The sequence below is a fragment of the Corticium candelabrum genome, chromosome 3, assembly GCF_963422355.1.
Source record: "Corticium candelabrum chromosome 3, ooCorCand1.1, whole genome shotgun sequence".
In the NCBI taxonomy this organism is placed as follows: domain Eukaryota; kingdom Metazoa; phylum Porifera; class Homoscleromorpha; order Homosclerophorida; family Plakinidae; genus Corticium; species Corticium candelabrum.
In genome coordinates, this window is record NC_085087.1 from 2,295,713 (window position 1) to 2,315,520 (window position 19,808).

A 19,808-nucleotide genomic window follows, 5' to 3' on the forward strand; every position below is an offset into this window, starting at 1 on the left:
CAGTCCATGAGTGTACAGCACTGTTTGTGCAACACTCAGTATATAGATTTATTAAAGTGTACTCAGCATATTAATATTGCATTTATTGACTAGTAGAGGTGGGAGGGGCATGTTTTCATGATAATTAAATGACTAAGCTGCATTGTTGCTGTCACAGTGTTAACCAATATTACATTATGGTTGTAGCTTTACTTACACAGAATTCTGTTTTAAGAGTGAGAACAAACTAAGACACACTACTCTATCAACCTTCAGCACTGCCATCATGTTAGTTAATAATACAAATATCAAACATTGGAATGTAGCTCGGAGTTTATGGAATTTTTAGTGAACACCTTAACTTGTCTAATTGCTAGCTGGTGATTTTATTGTGTCAAGTGTCATGTTTGAATTAATGTGTATATTTACTAATTGTGTTAATTGATGTGAACCACTAAAGTAGACAGGTAAATCATGTTCTAGAAACGAGTGGACTATTGTGGTATTGAATACAAGCTATTGATTTTGCGTCCATCATTGGTGTCCATACACATGCATGCTAATTTCAGTTTGTGTGTCTATGTCACATGATATGTTGTGTGTGTGTGTGTGTGTGTGTGTGTGTGTGTGTGTGTGTGTGTGTGTGTGTGTGTGTGTGTGTGTGTGTGTAGGAAACATGCCTGACTTTATTTGTCTAAGAAATGCTGTTGCTAAACACTGCAGTAGCCAGTGGTATGGGACTGGGCTGATGATATTGGAACTCACAGATGATGAGATCAGAAGTGCAACATATATGACATACCTTCTCTTACTGGTAGATTACTCGCTCTCATTGCGGCAAGGAGGACGAAAGTTGGAGGAGAAAAGACAGCAGAGGGCTTGTGAAGTATGGTTTGTAATAGCTGAAGAAATGGATGGTACTGTACATTGACGAAAGGAGGTGAACTTGTGTATGTGAGTGTTAATAAATTGCTTGAAATCAACAAAATTTGTTGTTAATATTAGGAATACAAAATGTGAATACCAACATGTGAGAGGCAAATCTACTTCTACTTCCATTGTATCTCTTGAGACTGCATTATAGTGGACACTATATAGTTACTAATTAACAGAAATTGCTATAAATATAATTTTTAATAATTGAGATTGATAGATGAATGATGTGAACGGCACATGTATACAAGTCCACTTGGCATGACACTATACTTCACTTACCCTTCACTTTACATTAAAAAAATTTTTAAATTTAATTAATATGTATAAAAATATTGATTAAAACATTCATTCCGTTACCATTATACTTCAACCTACGTATACCATCTACACAATCACTGAACCAATTTTCTACAGTCAGTCAACTCTACTTAGCGTGTCCACTGTAGTATATTTGAAGTATAGCAATGGAACACAACACAACACGTAAATAAAGCGTAACAACAACTAGAAACACAACGCGACGTCTGCTTTCCTGCAGCCGGTATTCTGACTAACCCGGATATTCCAGTCAAACCATTTACCCAAGTCCCGTATATTGCATCTCCCCTTGTTTCAAACATAGTCCTTCCTCCACTGTGCAGAGTTGCCAACTAGGAATACTGAAAATGCGTGAGATCTCAGATATTCATCAGTACTTAAATCTGCATATGGGCACGGCCACAAACGACTAAATACCTAAATTTTTACAAACAGTAAACTATGTAGTGCTGGGTGTTCACTGTTGGTCGCTTCCTCGAGATCGCGTGGTGTAATATTCCACCATTTGCATACGTATCGCGCGCTGCAATATAGGGGACCCTTTTATGCATCCTCGATTTCCGGACTATCAATTATCGCAAAGCACAGGCATTTGGGACAACTGTTGCACTATTACGGCAGTCTCGTTATATTTTATATTAGTTACTAGTAGAGTATAGATTTTTGCGTAATGTGCGGTGTCTACCTACAGGTTTACTCTACATGCCTGCCTGGATCTAGTTCCAGCAATCTAGAAGTTGCGTGAGATTTGGGTTCTTTGCGTGTGAGCGTGTGAGCTGATGGAACGTGCGTGAGACTCACGCAAGTTGCGTGTGAGTTGGCAACTCTGACGGTGGGGTTTTCACTAATCGTCCATATCGTGTTCGGGTTTCTATATGTTCTTCAGACCTGACCGGGGGTTTTCTATTTCTTCAGACCTGACCGGGGTTTGCTAGCTGTGCAGCTTCTTCCGGTGCCTGTTGATGGTTACTATAATAGTATTAAAGTGCGTTCACGCATTAGAGAGACTGGTGGAATGTGGCCATTTGCGCGACAAAGGTGTTGCCCTCCGGGAGGATATTGGTATCAATCGAAAGCTCTTCACTTGCCTGATGTAATTACACTCACCATTGGGCTACAAAGACGTAACTGAAGTTAATGGAGCCAATTTCCTGTATTTTAATGAGTTAGGGGGCGGAGAAAGGCGGGACTAAAGCGGGATTAGGGTTAATTGCATAAAGCTAAGTACATAAATGTTATAGCTAGCAGGCTGTTAATTAACAGTAACCCAACACAGTAAACTTTCCAGTAAGGGTGTCGGTTAGCTAAGAAAGAGGCGTCTAGGATCCGTTTCTAGTCTTCATGATCATCCTTGGAACTTTTAGTTTCAGACGACGACGAATCTTCTGATTCAGGACCAACTTCAATGACCATATCCTCTACAACGTCGTCTAACACACTGTCTATTGCCTTAATGCTTCCACCTTCTCACGTACGTGCCTCAAGCAGTTTGCCCACTTTTCCACAGTAACGTTTGTTAGACCTTCTCTACAAGGCGCTTGATGTTTTCCATCGCAAACCCAGCAATCCCTGTGTTGTGCTGTGCAGCATAACTGTAGGTCAGAGGAAGCAGGAAGGTCAAAGTCCTCATAGTGATGTCATCAATGCTCAAGAATGCACTAAATGGCTGGTCAGTTTGGTTCTGATATGGTCAAATTAGTCAAGTTCTCGTGGTTTCCAGACGCTTCTCTGAGCCAGATGTGAATGAGTGTATGTATCTGATACATATAGCTTTTCCTAAAAGAGGCAACTGACACATACAACTAGTGAGCGCATAGAAACGTCCAGTTCTGTTGTCATGGGTTATAGCAAAAGTACAATTTTAGTATATCATTGCATCTTGAAGCAAATCGCGTTTTAAGCCAGCGAGGCAGCAGACGCGGATCCAGGATTTTTGAAAAGAGGGGGTTGCAAATTTCCATAGGCCACGCCTACTTCAGTCAACGTATTTGTATCGTTAGATGTGCAAATGACCCAGGCTTCTTACAGCTTAGCTAAAGCAAATGGCAACAACTATGGCAACATATCTCTAGCATTGTGTCATGTTATAAACTCCCTGAATCATCAAAACTGTGCATCGAAATCTAACTGCATCATGCATAGACTACTGCTAAATAAATGTTAAGGAAGTAAACTACGATGCAACTATGTCTCTTTCAAACAAAGACTTTATGAACAATCTCCGTGGATGATTTGTACAAACTTCGTCTGCTGGTACCCGGTCTTTGTAATGCATAGCGATAACTGATAGGTGTGCAAGACGCTCCTCTGCCATGGTAGACCATGCTTAAGCCTTCAGTCTCCTCAGTAGAAAAAATGACCTCTCTCCTTCTGCACTTGTGATAGGCAGTGTACATGCTATCAATAGCAGACGATGAGCATTCGAGTACAACCGAGAGTCACAGGCTCCCAAGGCCAGGAGAAGGTTAATTAATTGTTGGGTATGGCCTTCTTGCACTCTTTCTCTCTTTCCTTGCTCCTTGCATTTTCTGGTATTTGCTTTGCCATACTCCTAGAGACTTCGGAAATGAAAGATCAGCTTTCCATTGGGTCAACGTCGGAACGAACCAGAAGGGTAAGCAGTAGATATAACAATGCTGGGACATTATCTTGCTCACCATTAGATCGTTCGCGCATCTGAAGAAGCAGGAAGTCTAGGAGGGGTATCGCAACGGATAGTTTGTATTGCTCAACCGGACTTCGATTAATAGTAGGTGTATTGCTCCGGTTTCGCTGTAAGTTCGTCTTTCATGGAACTGATACAACGGATCCAATCCTGTCTGCGAGTCGCAGAATGTCTTGATACCAGATGTCAAAGAGTTTGTCTAAATCCTGCCTTGTTGCCTTCATTCTTTCAGTTACGTACTGAGTGAACCTTTCCCTACGCAGCAAAGATGTCCTGGTCACGAGTCTGGAGTTCCGCTGCCAGATGTCTCACTTCATCAAGAATCCGCTAAGTTATTTCTAATTAAATACTAGAAATGAGCACAATGCGGCTTCAAGACCTTGTGCTTTAACTCCGAGGCCAACAAAAGGGGGTGATAGTCTAATCCCGAAGCTACACTTGTGCTAGATAAATTTCGAACCGCTGCTTCCACTTCTTCCACGCCATGGCCAAGTTTTTCTATTTCCTTTCAACGATAGATGCTCTGGAGGATTCAGACACTCCATTTCCTGGTACCATGTAGTCTATTTGAAGTTTAGCAATAGGACACAACACAACACGTAAATAAAGCCTAACAACAACTAGAAACACAACGCTAAATAGACAAACAACGTATACCTGAGGTATACGTTGGGGTGGAAGAACGTTTTGCGTATACGTAGATGAGGACTATGACAGTCTACATACTCGCACTATTGTTCTTCCTCATAAGCTGCTGTTCTTCGATCCTCTCACAAAGGATTGCAAAAGTCAATGGTATAGGCCAAAATTCCGCCGCAGAGCATCTACTGTAGTATTTTGCGTTCAATTATCTGAATCCGGCGTTCAATTATTTGAATGAGGCATTCAATTATCCTATTCAAGCATACAATCATCCGACTCACGCATTCAATTATCCGAGGTTCAGTCATAGATGTACCAAATCTAAATCGCAACAATACTCTCAGTGTGATACGTAAAGTCAAAACTGCACACATTTCTTTCATGAAGTCTGAAATTTTGGCTGAGCATAAATGATTGTTGATTCAACCATGGTGGGAAGGCGATAAGAAGTGAAATTCGAGCTCTTTGATCAGTTAAATACCCGTATGAGCAATGGAAGTGTTGTATGGTATCACTCAGAAAGCGCGCCTTACGAAATTCACCACTTAAATCCGAGGGCGGAGCAAAGCGTCAAAACCTCTCTAGATATGTAGATTTTGCTCGCAACAGCCTAATTAAACTTCCGCCGAAACGTACGTGGCCATGGTGCACCAAGATTAGCGCAAAGCAAACGTACAACACACAAGCTAGCAAATTTACGCTAATTTTAAGATTATTAATTAACATTACAAATCATTGCGTCTATAGACAGCTGATGAATGACGATATCTGAGCAGCTTCCCAAACGAAGACTATGTAATTTATTTAGTTTTCATGTTACTGCACAACCGTAAGCGACGGATAATTGAACGCCTGAATCGGATAATTGAACGCCGAGTTGGGATAATTAAACGCCGAATTCGAATAATTGAACGCAAAATACTATACTATCACACAAATCATAAGGGTCATGACTTCAAACAGTTTGCAAGATACTTGATTGTTTGGATGTACAATAGAGTGACTCATATTCTATACGTAAAACGAGTTAATAAAATGAATTATTTCTAGATAAACGTGTATTGTTTTATTCAAGATTTTATCAGTTAGACAGCTTGAAGACGCCTTGTAAATTAGAAAGTGATTTTAGTGCTAAAGGTATTTGTCCGGGTCTAGAGGTAGGGCGTGGTAGATGTTTAGTCGAGTCTCGTTCTTGCCAAAACAAGCCCAATCCTTTGATTGTCACAGGTCAAAATCAGTTACCTAACGTCTTTACGTTGCCCTATATTTCATACCTAGAAAATTGCGTTGGACCAAGATCTCGCGTCCGAATCTAGTCGTTATCCGAAACTAGATACGGGACTCTATTAACGAGTTCTTACATATAAACCAATTACGCTAAACGCCTTAAGTTTGTTTACTATATGATAAAATATTCACGTAACAGAACACGCGCAGACATTTTTTAGAAAGAAAATTATGTTTTTCCTCAACTTGGCAACTTTACATTCTCTAGTCAAGATGTGAAGGGGTTGAATTTAGACTCAGATAAACAGCAAATAATTCTGTAAATGAAAATATAACTTAGAAGCTTCTCTGTGACTGACTAGGCTATCAAAAACATGACGAACTGTACAACAGGTAAGGTGGATATATAATTTTGCAAGAGACAGTGTGTGTGTGTGTGTGTGTGTGTGTGTGTGTGTGTGTGAGAGTGTGTGTGTGTGTGTGTGTGTGTGTGTGTGTGTGTGTGAGTGTGTGTGTGTGTGTGTGTGTGTGTGTGTGTGCGTGTGTTGAAAGAATCTGTGTGTGTTGAAAGAATCAACACATTAAATGAGCCAGATACGCTCCTGAACTTACGAATTTCATCAAAAGTTTGCTCAGTGTCTATCCACAACCCACAAGGTTGGCGAAAGCAACGTACAAGGGTCCGGACTAACGAGCGTTAAAAGGCGTGGCCCTAAAATGCGCTTAGAGGCGTGATCGCCTGAGAATTGACACCTGGACTTGAAGGCCCAAGGTCGTCATACAGCGTGAAGCTAGACACTGTGTAGGGATAAGAATGGTGTTTCTCAAATATGACGAAGCTTTGAGTTGGACGAAATAAGCCTTTGATAAATATTTATGTACCTAATCGTTATGATCTAGACCTGAAATAGGCACCACTGGCGAAAGTACCCTCTTTATTAAAAGTGGTTCGTCCATGGCCTGACCAGCCTGACCAACTCCGCCGTCCTATACCTATTGGTAACTCTGACAGATCAACAACGGTACTCTAGGTTACTAAGTACGGTACCAGTTGCAGAAGTTGTGTTAGTGAAGGGCCAACCTTATACAAATAAGAAATAGGACAGTAAAACAGTGGCAGTTTGCTTAACGTAAACTGCTTTCAAAAGCAACTTGTACACTGTACTGTCTTAGCTGGCGTGTTTGAGACGTTGTATTGCAGTCGTGTAACGTATCTGGAAATTTTAAAATTATAATTAAGCTAAGAACACATGTATATCAAGGTGAACAGAAATACAAGTAGACCTAAGATACATGTCACGTGGTCTGGATTGTCACCGTCATCATTGCCAAGTCTACACATCTCATCGAACCTACAATTGTAAATCGATTCATACAACTGCTGCCCAAGTTCGTTAAGTGAACACAATCCAGTTGGTTTCGTGCACCCAGGAATCTCCGTTTCCTCTTCATTTAGAAAGAGTTTGATGTAGATATTGTTGCTGCTAGTTCGCTGACAGTCCTTGTTGGTGGCTTGCTTACAATCATAGACAACGAACAGCAAGTTGGCACTCATAGGAGCTATTTTGCTGATGCGGAATTGACGATTGCGATGATAAGCAAAGTTTGAAGCGAGAAGATGCTCAGATGGTTTGAATAGATTAAGAATTGTTGCTAATGGTATTACTGTTTCAGCATGACAAAACCTATGAGTTATAATACATAATTCTATTTTGATATTACACAAGTCCCACAAAACTGAAATATATAATAAATTGAAACATTTTTCTGCATAGCTGTTTGCCTGAATCTGTATTTATGAGTCTGTCTCGCGGTCTGTCTATCTGCCTGTTTGTTTTTCTGTCTGTCTATCTTTCTGCCTGTCTGTCGGTTTGTCTCCCAGTCTGTCTGTCGGTAGTAAAACATACATTTCTTATATTATATGTACGGCAAAAACAGCAACCCTAACTACGTGAGTTTCCAGCAGCTTTAGAAGAACCGCCAACAAGTAAAATAACAAACCTAACAACAAAATAATTGTTAATCATGTCAGAGAAAATCTAAATGTAAATGTACAAGGATGAAGTCTAGAAAGCTTTTTTTGAGATAACTCCCGCATTGCATCTCTGCAAAGAGACTGAAAAGCATCTTCTCCAAAAGACATTAACATTATTTTTGTTCTTTCTACCGCCTTCATCTACAGGCAACTCTAACAACGTATTAAACAATTGGTTCGCTCTCCCTCCCTATCGGCCGAATTGAAAAGAGGAATGAAATTAGACCTAATCTCAAAGATATCGGTTTCTTGTCATATTTGGATGCTTTTTGCTGTCCCCTCTTCACTGCTGCAAAGCCGTTCTCCTCAGCTGCACGAGTCATGACCTCCTGGTTCCATAGGTGTGCAAACATCCAGTTGCACATCCACACTAGAAGTGGAATCAAAAGCAACTGTACCAAGGCAAGAGATGGAGTTGTTATCGATCTTGGGGCTAGTCACATTCAGTTCTCTTAAATAATTTGTCCGCCTGCCTGTCTGTCAAATGCATTTATTCATCATACAACAACTACTACGTACACGAATGGCAAGGATACTCACTAAGCTATAAAACTACTCAAGCAGAAAGAAATTTTAGACTCTAAAACATCCAATGAGTTAATAATTAGACAACGGTGCAACAGTGTAAGCATCAGTAGAGCTCATTTTGTGAATGCTATAGATCTTGTCTGCTATAACTTTGACAACGGTTCTCTGCGTCTTGAATTGGCCTAGTTTTTGCCCTCATCATCTGTTGACCACGTCGGCCAGCTTGTTCATGTAGTTGGTCGCTTGTATTCCGAGACACCAAAATGTTCGAGAACTAAAGGAATAAAGATTTTCTTGATACCTGCTGCATGTTATAGAAGCTCTTGGCTGTATTTAATCTCATTTCTCTCCTCTCTCCTTGATACCGCAATACCCACTGTGCTATGTATAACAGCTGATGCTAGCAAGTGAGTGAACTAGGAATGAGCTAGAGAAATGTCGATTTCTATGTCGTAACCAGTTTGGGAATTCGATGGATATCAACATGTCTGGTCTGTTGTCGTTGTTGAGGTATCGATGAGTTGGTTCTTTGCTGTGCTAGCTGAAGTTAAACACTCTGACTAGACTTGCACAGGCGCTGTGTGTTCAAATGCGACCGGCCTTCCAGTTTTCCGTGCACAAACTGTCAAAGTGACCAGATAGTAGCCCTTGGTGTATGTAAATCCCTGCCACAATCACATCATCCTGTGGATTGTGGTATCTTGCACCAAACCAGATTGCCAAACTACATTCTTTCCCAGGTCGAACTTCTTTGCCAATTCCTTGAGATATCTTGTCTTATTATTTTGCTCTAACTCTACTGTTTTGGGTTTAATTTACAAAAAAATATGTTTCCAAATGGTAATATTAACCTCTTTCACAGTAGCAGTGTATTAATATTACAAAATATCAAACCTTTGTTAGATAAGTTTCAAACTGACAGCTCTTGTTTAGTCAATTTCTTGTTAAGATCTTGTTTGCATAAGACGTGCCATTTTAAATTTGTAAAGGTATTCTTAAAATGTCCAGTGTAAGTGCACTGCTATTATAAATAAGGTAAATATCAAATATCAAACTCAAAATAATGGAGGCAAAAGCAAACAATGAGGGAGATATCTCAAGAAATTGCAAAAAAATGCAAGAAATTTCACAATTTCTCCCCTCAAAAATTTGCCAATAATGTTTGAACTGGACTGGGTTGAAAACGTTGAAATGGATGGGAATGCAGATTACCATGCAAGCTCCTGCTGCCTGTTCTTACAATGACTGAAAGCGAGATCTATCTCTAGATGTACTGAGATGATCCATAAATTCTTGTACTGTGGATTTCCGATATTATTCCCTAAGACTGTGCTGCAACTTGACATGATTCATGACCAGTTCTGGCAAAGATTCATCTGCAGGAAGAGAGCTGTAGGGGGTGTAGCCAATTGAACCAGCAGGTTGTCTGTTTGTTTGTCTGTCTGTCTGTCTCTGCCCCTCTCTGTTCACTTACCTGATGTAAAATGTATACGTACTATTTCACTTATATATTTAGCTATTTTGGTGTTAGAGTTTAGTGAATTCTATTTTTAACAATAATTGTACCAAAGAAAAATGAGAGTAGACAAAGAGTAATGTCGTCACCCTTAGCTATGACACAAGTATTAACAATGTCTGTTTGTTTATACTTACATAATTCTTCTAGTTGTTTGTTTGTTTACATGTGTCTAGACACTTGGCTAAAACCTCTTTTCTGTATTGATTTCGTGCGTTCATTGAAGTGTCTAACTGTCTGTCTGTGTAGCTGTCTGATGTCTATTGTTTAGTTAAGTCTTAATTTGTACCATTTACGGTTTTGCTTTCAATTCATCTTACCTAAACGATCCTTTTATTTTGTTTTCACTGTAGTTTTTCATCTCATAGTAGATTTGTCTAACAAGTGGGCAGCTCATCTTCCAATTGATCTCAGACCCATAGCTACGTTTCCAATAGTTCTTCAAGTCCATTGCATAGCTCACCACCTCCCACTGGTCGAGATCAAACAATAAACAAAATGGACTTTCGCCTCGCTCACTAAACACAGACTCAAACACACAAGCCCTCGACATCTGTACCACATCATACGGCAGTAATGCATTATCAGACTTGTTTCCTGTTAGCTTCAATGATATTTCTCTTGCTAGCCGGTTCATCTCTTCCCCTTTGAAAAACTTCTTTCTTTCAGATGATGCATTGTTTTTTTCAACATGCACATTGTTAATGTATTTGTGGCACAAATCAAAAAATCTCATTTCGTTGTCAACATTAAGTCTGGTGCGGTTGATAGGCACAGAGTCAAGTTTGCAATCTGATAGGTTCCCGGATCCGAGAAATAAGCCTATTCCAAAAGCAGCTGCACTTCTCGCTGTCCTCTCCATGTCAGTACTAGAAAACTCATACGATCTAGATGAGAATCCTTTTTCAAACAACTGAGAAAGTCGCCTAGAAATACGCTGGGCCAACTCAAATTGTTCCCTCAAGCCTCTGTCTGTTACTAAACTGCACGTGTGGCGTGTAAGTCGTATTGGAATTTCCCAAGTCACTGCCCATCCGTACTGGGTGTGGTTAATAATGTCTGATAGGTTTCGTAGCTTACTCTTCAGTGTTTCAAACTCATCCAGTTGTTTCACAGATGGATAACGAGTCCCGTGCCTAATGACGGCGTTTACATGTACAGCTTTGCAACCACATTTGCCATCTGAATCCAAAGGTGAGAGGTCGGTAACACGGTGGCGATCCGGATAAGGAGATTTAGTACCGAAATCAAATGCACGGCCGCCATCCGAAGCTGCAAATGATAGGGAAAGTAAAGAGAAAACAAAAGAATGGAGTGCCATCGTGGTGCAGCCTCGGAAACCCACTTGCTTAAACTTCAAGAACTCCGAGGGTAAGCCAAATTACTCTTGTAATATACGGCTTTGCCAAATTATTGCATAAGCAGACTGCTTGATTTTAGCACACAGAAATTGGTTGTATATAAAGATAGTAGCGACATGCAACCCGTATCTTTGCGCCATTTTGTTTTATTGCCTCGCATGTTGGAAAATGCCCTCTATATATATCGTACGAAGCCACAAACGTTTCAAGAAAATTACGGAAGAGTGTATAATTTAGGAAACGTCTTTTGACTAAAATTGAAGTCTGTGAAACATCGCGTAGTATTTTTCCAAGACTCTTGACTCATTTAATTAATTAATTACTACCAAACTCTCGTTGTGTGCCAAGAAGAGTTTTTATTGACGTTTCTTGCACATAACTCTAGTCGCTCAGTTTTAAAATGATTTTAAACCTGGTTGAAAAAGAAATACAGCAAATTTCCAGATGTAACCTCGCGCTGGCCTCGGAGTCCACAAAGACAAAGTCTGCATCCTTGTCAATATACATTGACAGTATCTTCAGTTTACTAGCCATAATAATTACTGCCAATTCCCTACAGGTAAACTTAGTCTATACAAACTGTTGCAAGCATTTTTCTATCAGAGGAATATATACACAAGGAAAAACACTAATCAGGTGTTTACATTACCCCATGCAGAAAAGAGCATGAAAATAAGCGAAATCTCATGAGATTCTCGCTCATCTCATGAGATCTGGGCATTTTTCATGACCGGAACCTCATGAGACGTGTATCTCACGAGATTCAATGGGTGTGTTCATGCGGCTCATACGCCAATTCCTCATCTCATGAGATTTGGGCATTTCTCATGAGCGGAGTCTCATCAGACGTATATCTCATGAGATGCAATGAGACAATTATTCATCTCATGAGATTTGTGTATTTCTCACGAGCAGTGGCTCATGAGACGAATTTCTCATGAGATGTAATGGGTGTGTTCATGCTGCTCGCTATGAGCCGCGCGAGTTCTCATGAGCAGATCGATCTAGGCGCATGCATGAAGATTTGTTCTAGCTAAACAAAGCTACTATTGGTGCATGCCTACTAGCGATGTCGTATTATGACACGCGATCGCAAATCAAATAGAAATTAGTTTGCGTGCGATCATGCACAGCATGTACCCTTCGAATTCGATGATATGATCGCTCTAGATAGATCGTACGTACAGTAGACGTAGCCTACCTCGTCACATTCAGTGAGTTGAGTGTTAATTGCACGTGAGAATGCCTTCACGATGTACAGTCGACCAGTACGACCAGAGTAACTTACAATACAGATGTACGGAGCCTCCAACGACTGCGGATACGTATGCGCCGGAAGTAGATGGAAGAGCTCTCGTCCACTCAACTGCCCCGTACACTTACGTGCCTGGCATAGGCATACGACGTCTGTTACGTATCTGACCGCACAACTCAAAGATAAGGGAATGTTTTAGATAACGTCAAACTAACATATATAGGTAAGTAAAATTAAATTTGACCCACCACATGCAATCAGGAGCTTATACACTCCGTCTGACTCATCTACACGCATACACACACACACACACACACACACACACACACACACACACACACACACACACACACACACACACACACACACACACACACACACACACACACACACACACACACACACACACACTACACACACACACACACACACACACTACACACACACACACACACACACACACACACACACACACACACACACACACACACACACACACACACACACACACACACACCACACACCACACACACACTAGAAAGATTAAATGTCTGAAATATCTGTCGATAAGTATATCTGTAATGGTACAGCTATGTTTCACACTAACACAACTATTACATACCATTAATACTTACGCATAGCTATAGACAATAAGCATATAGCGTCAGCCCACTACAATCCTCCCCATCCGCTTCATGAAAGTAAAGTGAAAATGCAAAACAGATAACATATGCGAGAAACACAACACGACAGAACTCTAGGTCCAAGGCAACAGCTAAGTCACTACTAGTCTTCAAGGACGAATTATTTCTCTCCCAGATCTTGTCATGTGACACCCCTGTTCATGCAGCTGCAGTCTCGAGTTCGTAATTAATGCTCTTCAGCTTCTTCCTCAGTTGCCTGTTTGATCTCATCGACTTCTTCCACAGAGAGTTCCTTATAATATGTTTTGTTCTTCAGGGTCTTCCTCAGTTGGGTATCTAGACTAGGTAGTAATGACTGCTGTTTTCTCTGTAAGCATGTCATCGATTCTCAGCAATGCGTAAGGATCCTTAGTCTGCATGATCATTTAAGCTGATCTTTCTATCTATATACATAATCAATGTAGAAACATTTGCCTTCATCCCATTTGTCAGTCGAGAGCCAACCCTGGACTTTGAGAAGGTCAAATTATATTACTAGTAGTTTCCAGCATCTCATCCACTTCTCTTGTGATCTCTTTACGCTCAAATTTAGGGTCCCGTTCGGTAAGGGTATGACGAGACAGGCAGCTAGGCTAATGCCAGTGTCCATGCAGTGTGAGTTTCACCCAAATCATAAGGTCCAGAAGAAAACACATCAGAGTATAATTATGCACCAACTCAGATATTTGATCCCACTGTTTATTATCATTGCGGCCTGTTAATGAGCATATTTTGTTGACTATAGACAATGAATGGTCAGGGTGTAAGGCACATAAGTATTCCGCATCAATAGAAGACCTTTCTCAGGTGGAGATTCACTTGACTGTAATTCCTTGACCACTAATGGCACAGCATCAAGGAGGTATATACCTACACATGTGTGTCCTTTTCTAATTCAATCAAGTCTGCAGACTCAGACTCTTCATATAATAGGTCTTAATATCTCTGACATCAATTGTCCAACAGTTACCACCTCAACTTTCCCACAAGCTCCATAACAAAGAGAAACAATCCCTTGCCTGAATTCCAGTACAGCATGCACCCTAGACATGCAGAAAGTCATGATGATGACCCAACAAAACAGAAAACCCAAATTGCTTCACCACAACAAAAGGATGTGTGATGTGTTTCGGTCCTACTGAAACAGCTAATTGCATGGTACCAGCTGTTATGACCATTTAATTGCGGATATATCACTCTCTGCGTAGGCGGTAGGACCTTTGAGCAAATTCGTAATTTCCTCAGAGACAATTAATAGAGATAGAAGCACCAATACCCAGCAAGCAATCAATAGATTGCGTGTTACGGCGCGAGATAGGCAGGCCAGCAGTATTCACAAACGCACAAGCTCCCGAGCTTCTTGAGATCGGCACGCACATCATCACCACGTTGAGACATAACACCGACATTCAATACCTGTTTAGGGAATTCCCCTAATAGTTCTGCGTCTGCCTGCTGCATGTACATGTACCTTCCTTGCTTGGTGGTTGCTTGAGTTGCTGCTGTTCGCGTAATCTCTTTCGGCACTCAACGTAGTGATGACCCACAATATCGCAGTAGTGATCGACACTTCCCCTAGACCGCCTAGGTTGAGCTCTAAAGTACGAGACATCTGCGAGCGCGATTAGCATATATATTGTTGCTGTTGATCGAGAGGCAGCAGGTGAGCACTGACCCTGCTGCATCAGAAGACTCAATGACTTGTCTTGTCGCTCGCCCACCTTGACCATTTGCTGAAGGAGTTGGGTTGTATCGTCGTCGATCTTGTTTTGCCACAACATCATGTCGTCCGCGTAGTTGACGTTGTTGCACCCTCTCAGGCGGATTTCACGGCATCAGCTAGCGTTGCGGGTTGGTCACGTTCCAACTCGACTTGGCACTCAGCGCAAGCCTTCATGAAATAAACTGACGAGAGTTTCCTCCGGCATGCAAGCGTGAGTCGATCACCTAATTTGCAGCTCTCGTTGCAATATTGAGAAGCAACCTGACAGAATCGCATAGCATCTAACATCTTTCTGACAGATGCCCATGACCTTCTAGACACACAGACCGTTGTGTCCATGAGAGCGCGATCGCCAAGTGCTAAAACAACATAACGAAGCGTATAAATGACATCTAGTGGTGTCATATACATCGCAATTCCAAACAGCACACGGAAGATGCACCACTTTGTAGCGGTGTAGAGCGCTTCCGCGTGACATAACTATCAATACATAGGCGTGGCTAGCCAATCTACTAAAACTAACCACAACGTCAGCCCACTGTACACTGTGTCATACAGTATGATATCTGACCATTGCAAATGTACAGTTTTAGTTAACAATTAATTAAGGCCACATATGCCATTTTTAATTATGTTAATTAATATTCTAAACTGTTTCAATAATTGCTATTAATAACTACATTTAATTAATACATTTATTTTGATCCGATGGCTGTGAAGAAACAATAATGTATCTATGGTTGACTATATTCTAGTTATATTTCTATTGATGAATTGAGTTGGGTAAAATATCTACTAAGTTTGAATTCAATTGAAAGTTGTCTTCCCTCAATGCAAGTCATTCAAATTTTGAAAACTTTTGATAGATATTGACATATCTGACCACCACTTTGGCAAATATGTAGTTTCACAAGTAAAACTTTACATGCAAACTTCTTTTTTAATGATTGATATTAATATCTACATAATATAATTATACTGAGTCAACTCTGGCTGTGTACAGCAAGACCTGTATGTAGCTAGTATAATATAAATGGTTGAATATTGTAAACACTCATTTTTTACATTCTAGTTATATTTCTACTGATGGTTTGAGCTGGGTAAAGTATCTACTAAGTTTAAATTCAATTAAAAGTTGTCTAACTTTAATACTAGTCATTCAAATTTTTGAAACCTATCGACAGGTGTTGACATATCTGACCACCACTTTGGCAAATATGTAGTTTCACAAGTAAAACTTTGTATACAAACTTCTATTTACAATATTAATGTTTTGAAAAAGTTTTAATGATTGATGTTAATATCTACATATTACAATTATTTTGATTCAACTCTGGCTGTGGAGCAACAATGTACAGTGAGACCTGTCTATAGCTATCGAATATTATAAAATAGTTGAATGTTGTAAATACACAGTCTTTGCATTCTAATTATATTTCTATCGATGGTTTGAGTTGGGTAAGATATCTACTAAGTTTGAATTCAATTGAAAGTTGTCTTCCCTCAATACAAGTCATTAGAATTTCTGAAATCTGTCGACAGGTGTTGACATATCTGACCACCACTTTGGCAAATATGTAGTTTCAGAAGTAGAACTTTGCATACAAACTTCTATTTACTGTATTAATATTTTGAGAAAGTTTTAATGATTGATATTAATATCTACATATTACAATTATTTTGATTCAACTCGGCTGTGGAGTAACAATGTACAGTAAGACCTGTATGTAGCTATAGAATATTATAAAATGGTTGAATATTGTAAATACACACTCTTTACATTCTAATTATATTTCTATCGATGGTTTGAGTTGGGTAAGATATCTACTAAGTTTGAATTCAATTGAAAGTTGTCTTCCCTCAATACAAGTCATTCGAATTTCTGAAATCTGTCGACTAATGTTGACATATCTGACTACCACTTTGGCAAATATGTAGTTTCACAAGCAAAACTTTGCATACAAACTTCTATTTACTGTATTAATGTTTTGAGAAAGTTTTAATGATTGGTATTGATATCTACATAGTACAATTATTTTGATTCAACTCTGGCTGTGTACAGCAAAACCTGAATGTAGCTATAGTATAATCTAAAATGGTTGAATATTGTAATTACACACTCTTTACATTCTAGTTATATTTCTATCGATGGTTTGAATTGAGTAATACATCTACTAAGTTTGAATTCAACTGAAAGTTATCTTCCCTCAATACAAGTCATTCGAATTTCTGAAATCTGTCGACTAATGTTGACATATCTGACCACCACTTTGGCAAATATGTAGTTTCACAAGTAAAACTTTGTATACAAACTTCTATTTACAATATTAATGTTTTGAAAAAGTTTTAATGATTGATGTTAATATCTACATATTACAATTATTTTGATTCAACTCTGGCTGTGGAGCAACAATGTACAGTGAGACCTGTCTATAGCTATCGAATATTATAAAATAGTTGAATGTTGTAAATACACAGTCTTTGCATTCTAATTATATTTCTATCGATGGTTTGAGTTGGGTAAGATATCTACTAAGTTTGAATTCAATTGAAAGTTGTCTTCCCTCAATACAAGTCATTAGAATTTCTGAAATCTGTCGACAGGTGTTGACATATCTGACCACCACTTTGGCAAATATGTAGTTTCAGAAGTAGAACTTTGCATACAAACTTCTATTTACTGTATTAATATTTTGAGAAAGTTTTAATGATTGATATTAATATCTACATATTACAATTATTTTGATTCAACTCTGGCTGTGGAGTAACAATGTACAGTAAGACCTGTATGTAGCTATAGAATATTATAAAATGGTTGAATATTGTAAATACACACTCTTTACATTCTAATTATATTTCTATCGATGGTTTGAGTTGGGTAAGATATCTACTAAGTTTGAATTCAATTGAAAGTTGTCTTCCCTCAATACAAGTCATTCAAATTTCTGAAATCTGTCGACTAATGTTGACATATCTGACTACCACTTTGGCAAATATGTAGTTTCACAAGCAAAACTTTGCATACAAACTTCTATTTACTGTATTAATGTTTTGAGAAAGTTTTAATGATTGGTATTGATATCTACATAGTACAATTATTTTGATTCAACTCTGGCTGTGTACAGCAAAACCTGAATGTAGCTATAGTATAATCTAAAATGGTTGAATATTGTAATTACACACTCTTTACATTCTAGTTATATTTCTATCGATGGTTTGAATTGAGTAATACATCTACTAAGTTTGAATTCAACTGAAAGTTATCTTCCCTCAATACAAGTCATTCGAATTTCTGAAATCTGTCGACTAATGTTGACATATCTGACCACCACTTTGGCAAATATGTAGTTTCACAAGTAAAACTTTGCATACAAACTTCTATTTACTATATTAATGTTTTGAGAAAGTTTTAATGATTGATATTAATAGCTACATATTATAATTATTGTGATTCAACTCTGGCTGTGGAGCAACAATATACAGTAAGACCTGTATGTAGCTATAGTATATTATAAAATGGTTGAATATTGTAAATACACATTATTTACATTCTAATTATATTTCTATCGATGGTTTGAGTTGGATAAAATATCTACTAAGTTTGAATTCAATTGAAAGTTGTCTTCCCTCAATACAAGTCATTCGAATTTCTGAAATCTGTCGACAAGTAATGACATATCTGACCACCACTTTGGCAAATATGCAGTTTCACAAGTAAAACTTTGCATACAAACTTCTATTTACTGTATTAATATTTTGAAAAAGTTTTAATGATTGGTATTGATATCTACATAGTACAATTATTTTGATTCAATCTGGCTGTGTACAGCAAAACCTGAATGTAGCTATAGTATAATATAAAATGGTTGAATATTGTAATTATACATTCTTTACGTTCTAGTTATATTTGTATCAATGGTTTGAATTGGGTAAGACATCTACTAAGTTTGAATTCAATTGAAAGTTGTCTTCCCTCAATACAAGTCATTCGAATTTTTTTTAAATCTTTGTTAGGTGTTGACATATCTGACCACCACTTTGGCAAATATGTAGTTTCACAAGTAAAACTTTGCATGCAAACTTCTATTTACTGTACTAATATTTTGAAAAAGTTTTAATAATTGATATTAATATTTACATAATATAAATATATTGATTCAACTCTGGCAGTGGAGCTACAAACAGCACAACCTGTATGTAGCTATAGCATAATATAAAATGGTTGAATATTGTAAATACACATTCTTTATACATTCTAGTTATATTTCTATTAATGGTTTGAATTGGGTAAGATATCTACTAAGTTTAAATTCAATTGAAAGTTTCTTCCCTCAATACAAGTCATTCGAAGTTTTGAAATGTTGATAAGTGTAGACATATCTGACCACCACTGTGGCAAATATGTAGTTTCAATATCAACATCTGCCTTTAGTACAATTACTTTGATCCAACTGACCGTCAAATCATGAAAGCAGGACAGCAAAATCTTGATGTAGCTATGTTATATAGTTGACTATAGATTGATACACACACTTTCCATTCTAGTTGTATTTGTATCAATTAAGTTCACATGCAGCGTGGTCTCTATGATTACAGATCTACTTCGATATCATTGAGAGTTTCAACAATTACATGTCTCCCCTCACAATTAAGTATTGATGCGCACTTGCAAAGTAATCTATTTACAGAAAGTAGCTCAAGATATTCTAGCCTTTGCGCTAACTACAGGTCTCGATCGGCCAGTTTGTGATCACATCGTCTTGCATAGCTGCTTCAACAAGAGCACAAGGACCAACATTTCTTAGTGGATGAACAACTGATGCTGTTAGATCATGTTCAAACTTTTCATCCTTCCAGCTAGGTTCCAACAGACAGAAATATGTACAATATTTCAGCATTTGCATCATCGTCTCTTGTAAACTTGTATAATTGTTTCTCCT

General features: G+C 38.5%; 1 protein-coding gene and 1 long non-coding RNA gene across 3 annotated transcripts in view; both read right to left on the reverse strand.

Moving 5' to 3' along the window:
- Positions 1-7,007: 7,007 nt before the first annotated feature.
- LOC134177104 (multiple inositol polyphosphate phosphatase 1-like) lies at positions 7,008-11,167 on the reverse strand. The gene is made up of 2 exons (XM_062643824.1): positions 10,167-11,167; positions 7,008-7,452 (listed from the first exon to the last, which is right to left on the reverse strand). The coding sequence occupies exons 1-2, from the start codon at positions 11,165-11,167 to the stop codon at positions 7,008-7,010; spliced, it is 1,446 nt and encodes a 481-aa protein (XP_062499808.1).
- An 8,241-nt stretch (positions 11,168-19,408) lies between these two features.
- LOC134176871 (uncharacterized) overlaps positions 19,409-19,808 on the reverse strand; it is a 1,117-nt gene continuing 717 nt past the window's right edge. The window contains exons 2-3 of one of the 2 annotated variants that reach the window (XR_009969385.1): positions 19,711-19,808; positions 19,409-19,636 (exon numbers count right to left, since the gene is read on the reverse strand). The exon at positions 19,711-19,808 is cut by the window's right edge and continues 163 nt beyond it. This is a non-coding gene — a long non-coding RNA (uncharacterized LOC134176871). The other variant, XR_009969384.1, reaches the window with a different exon arrangement.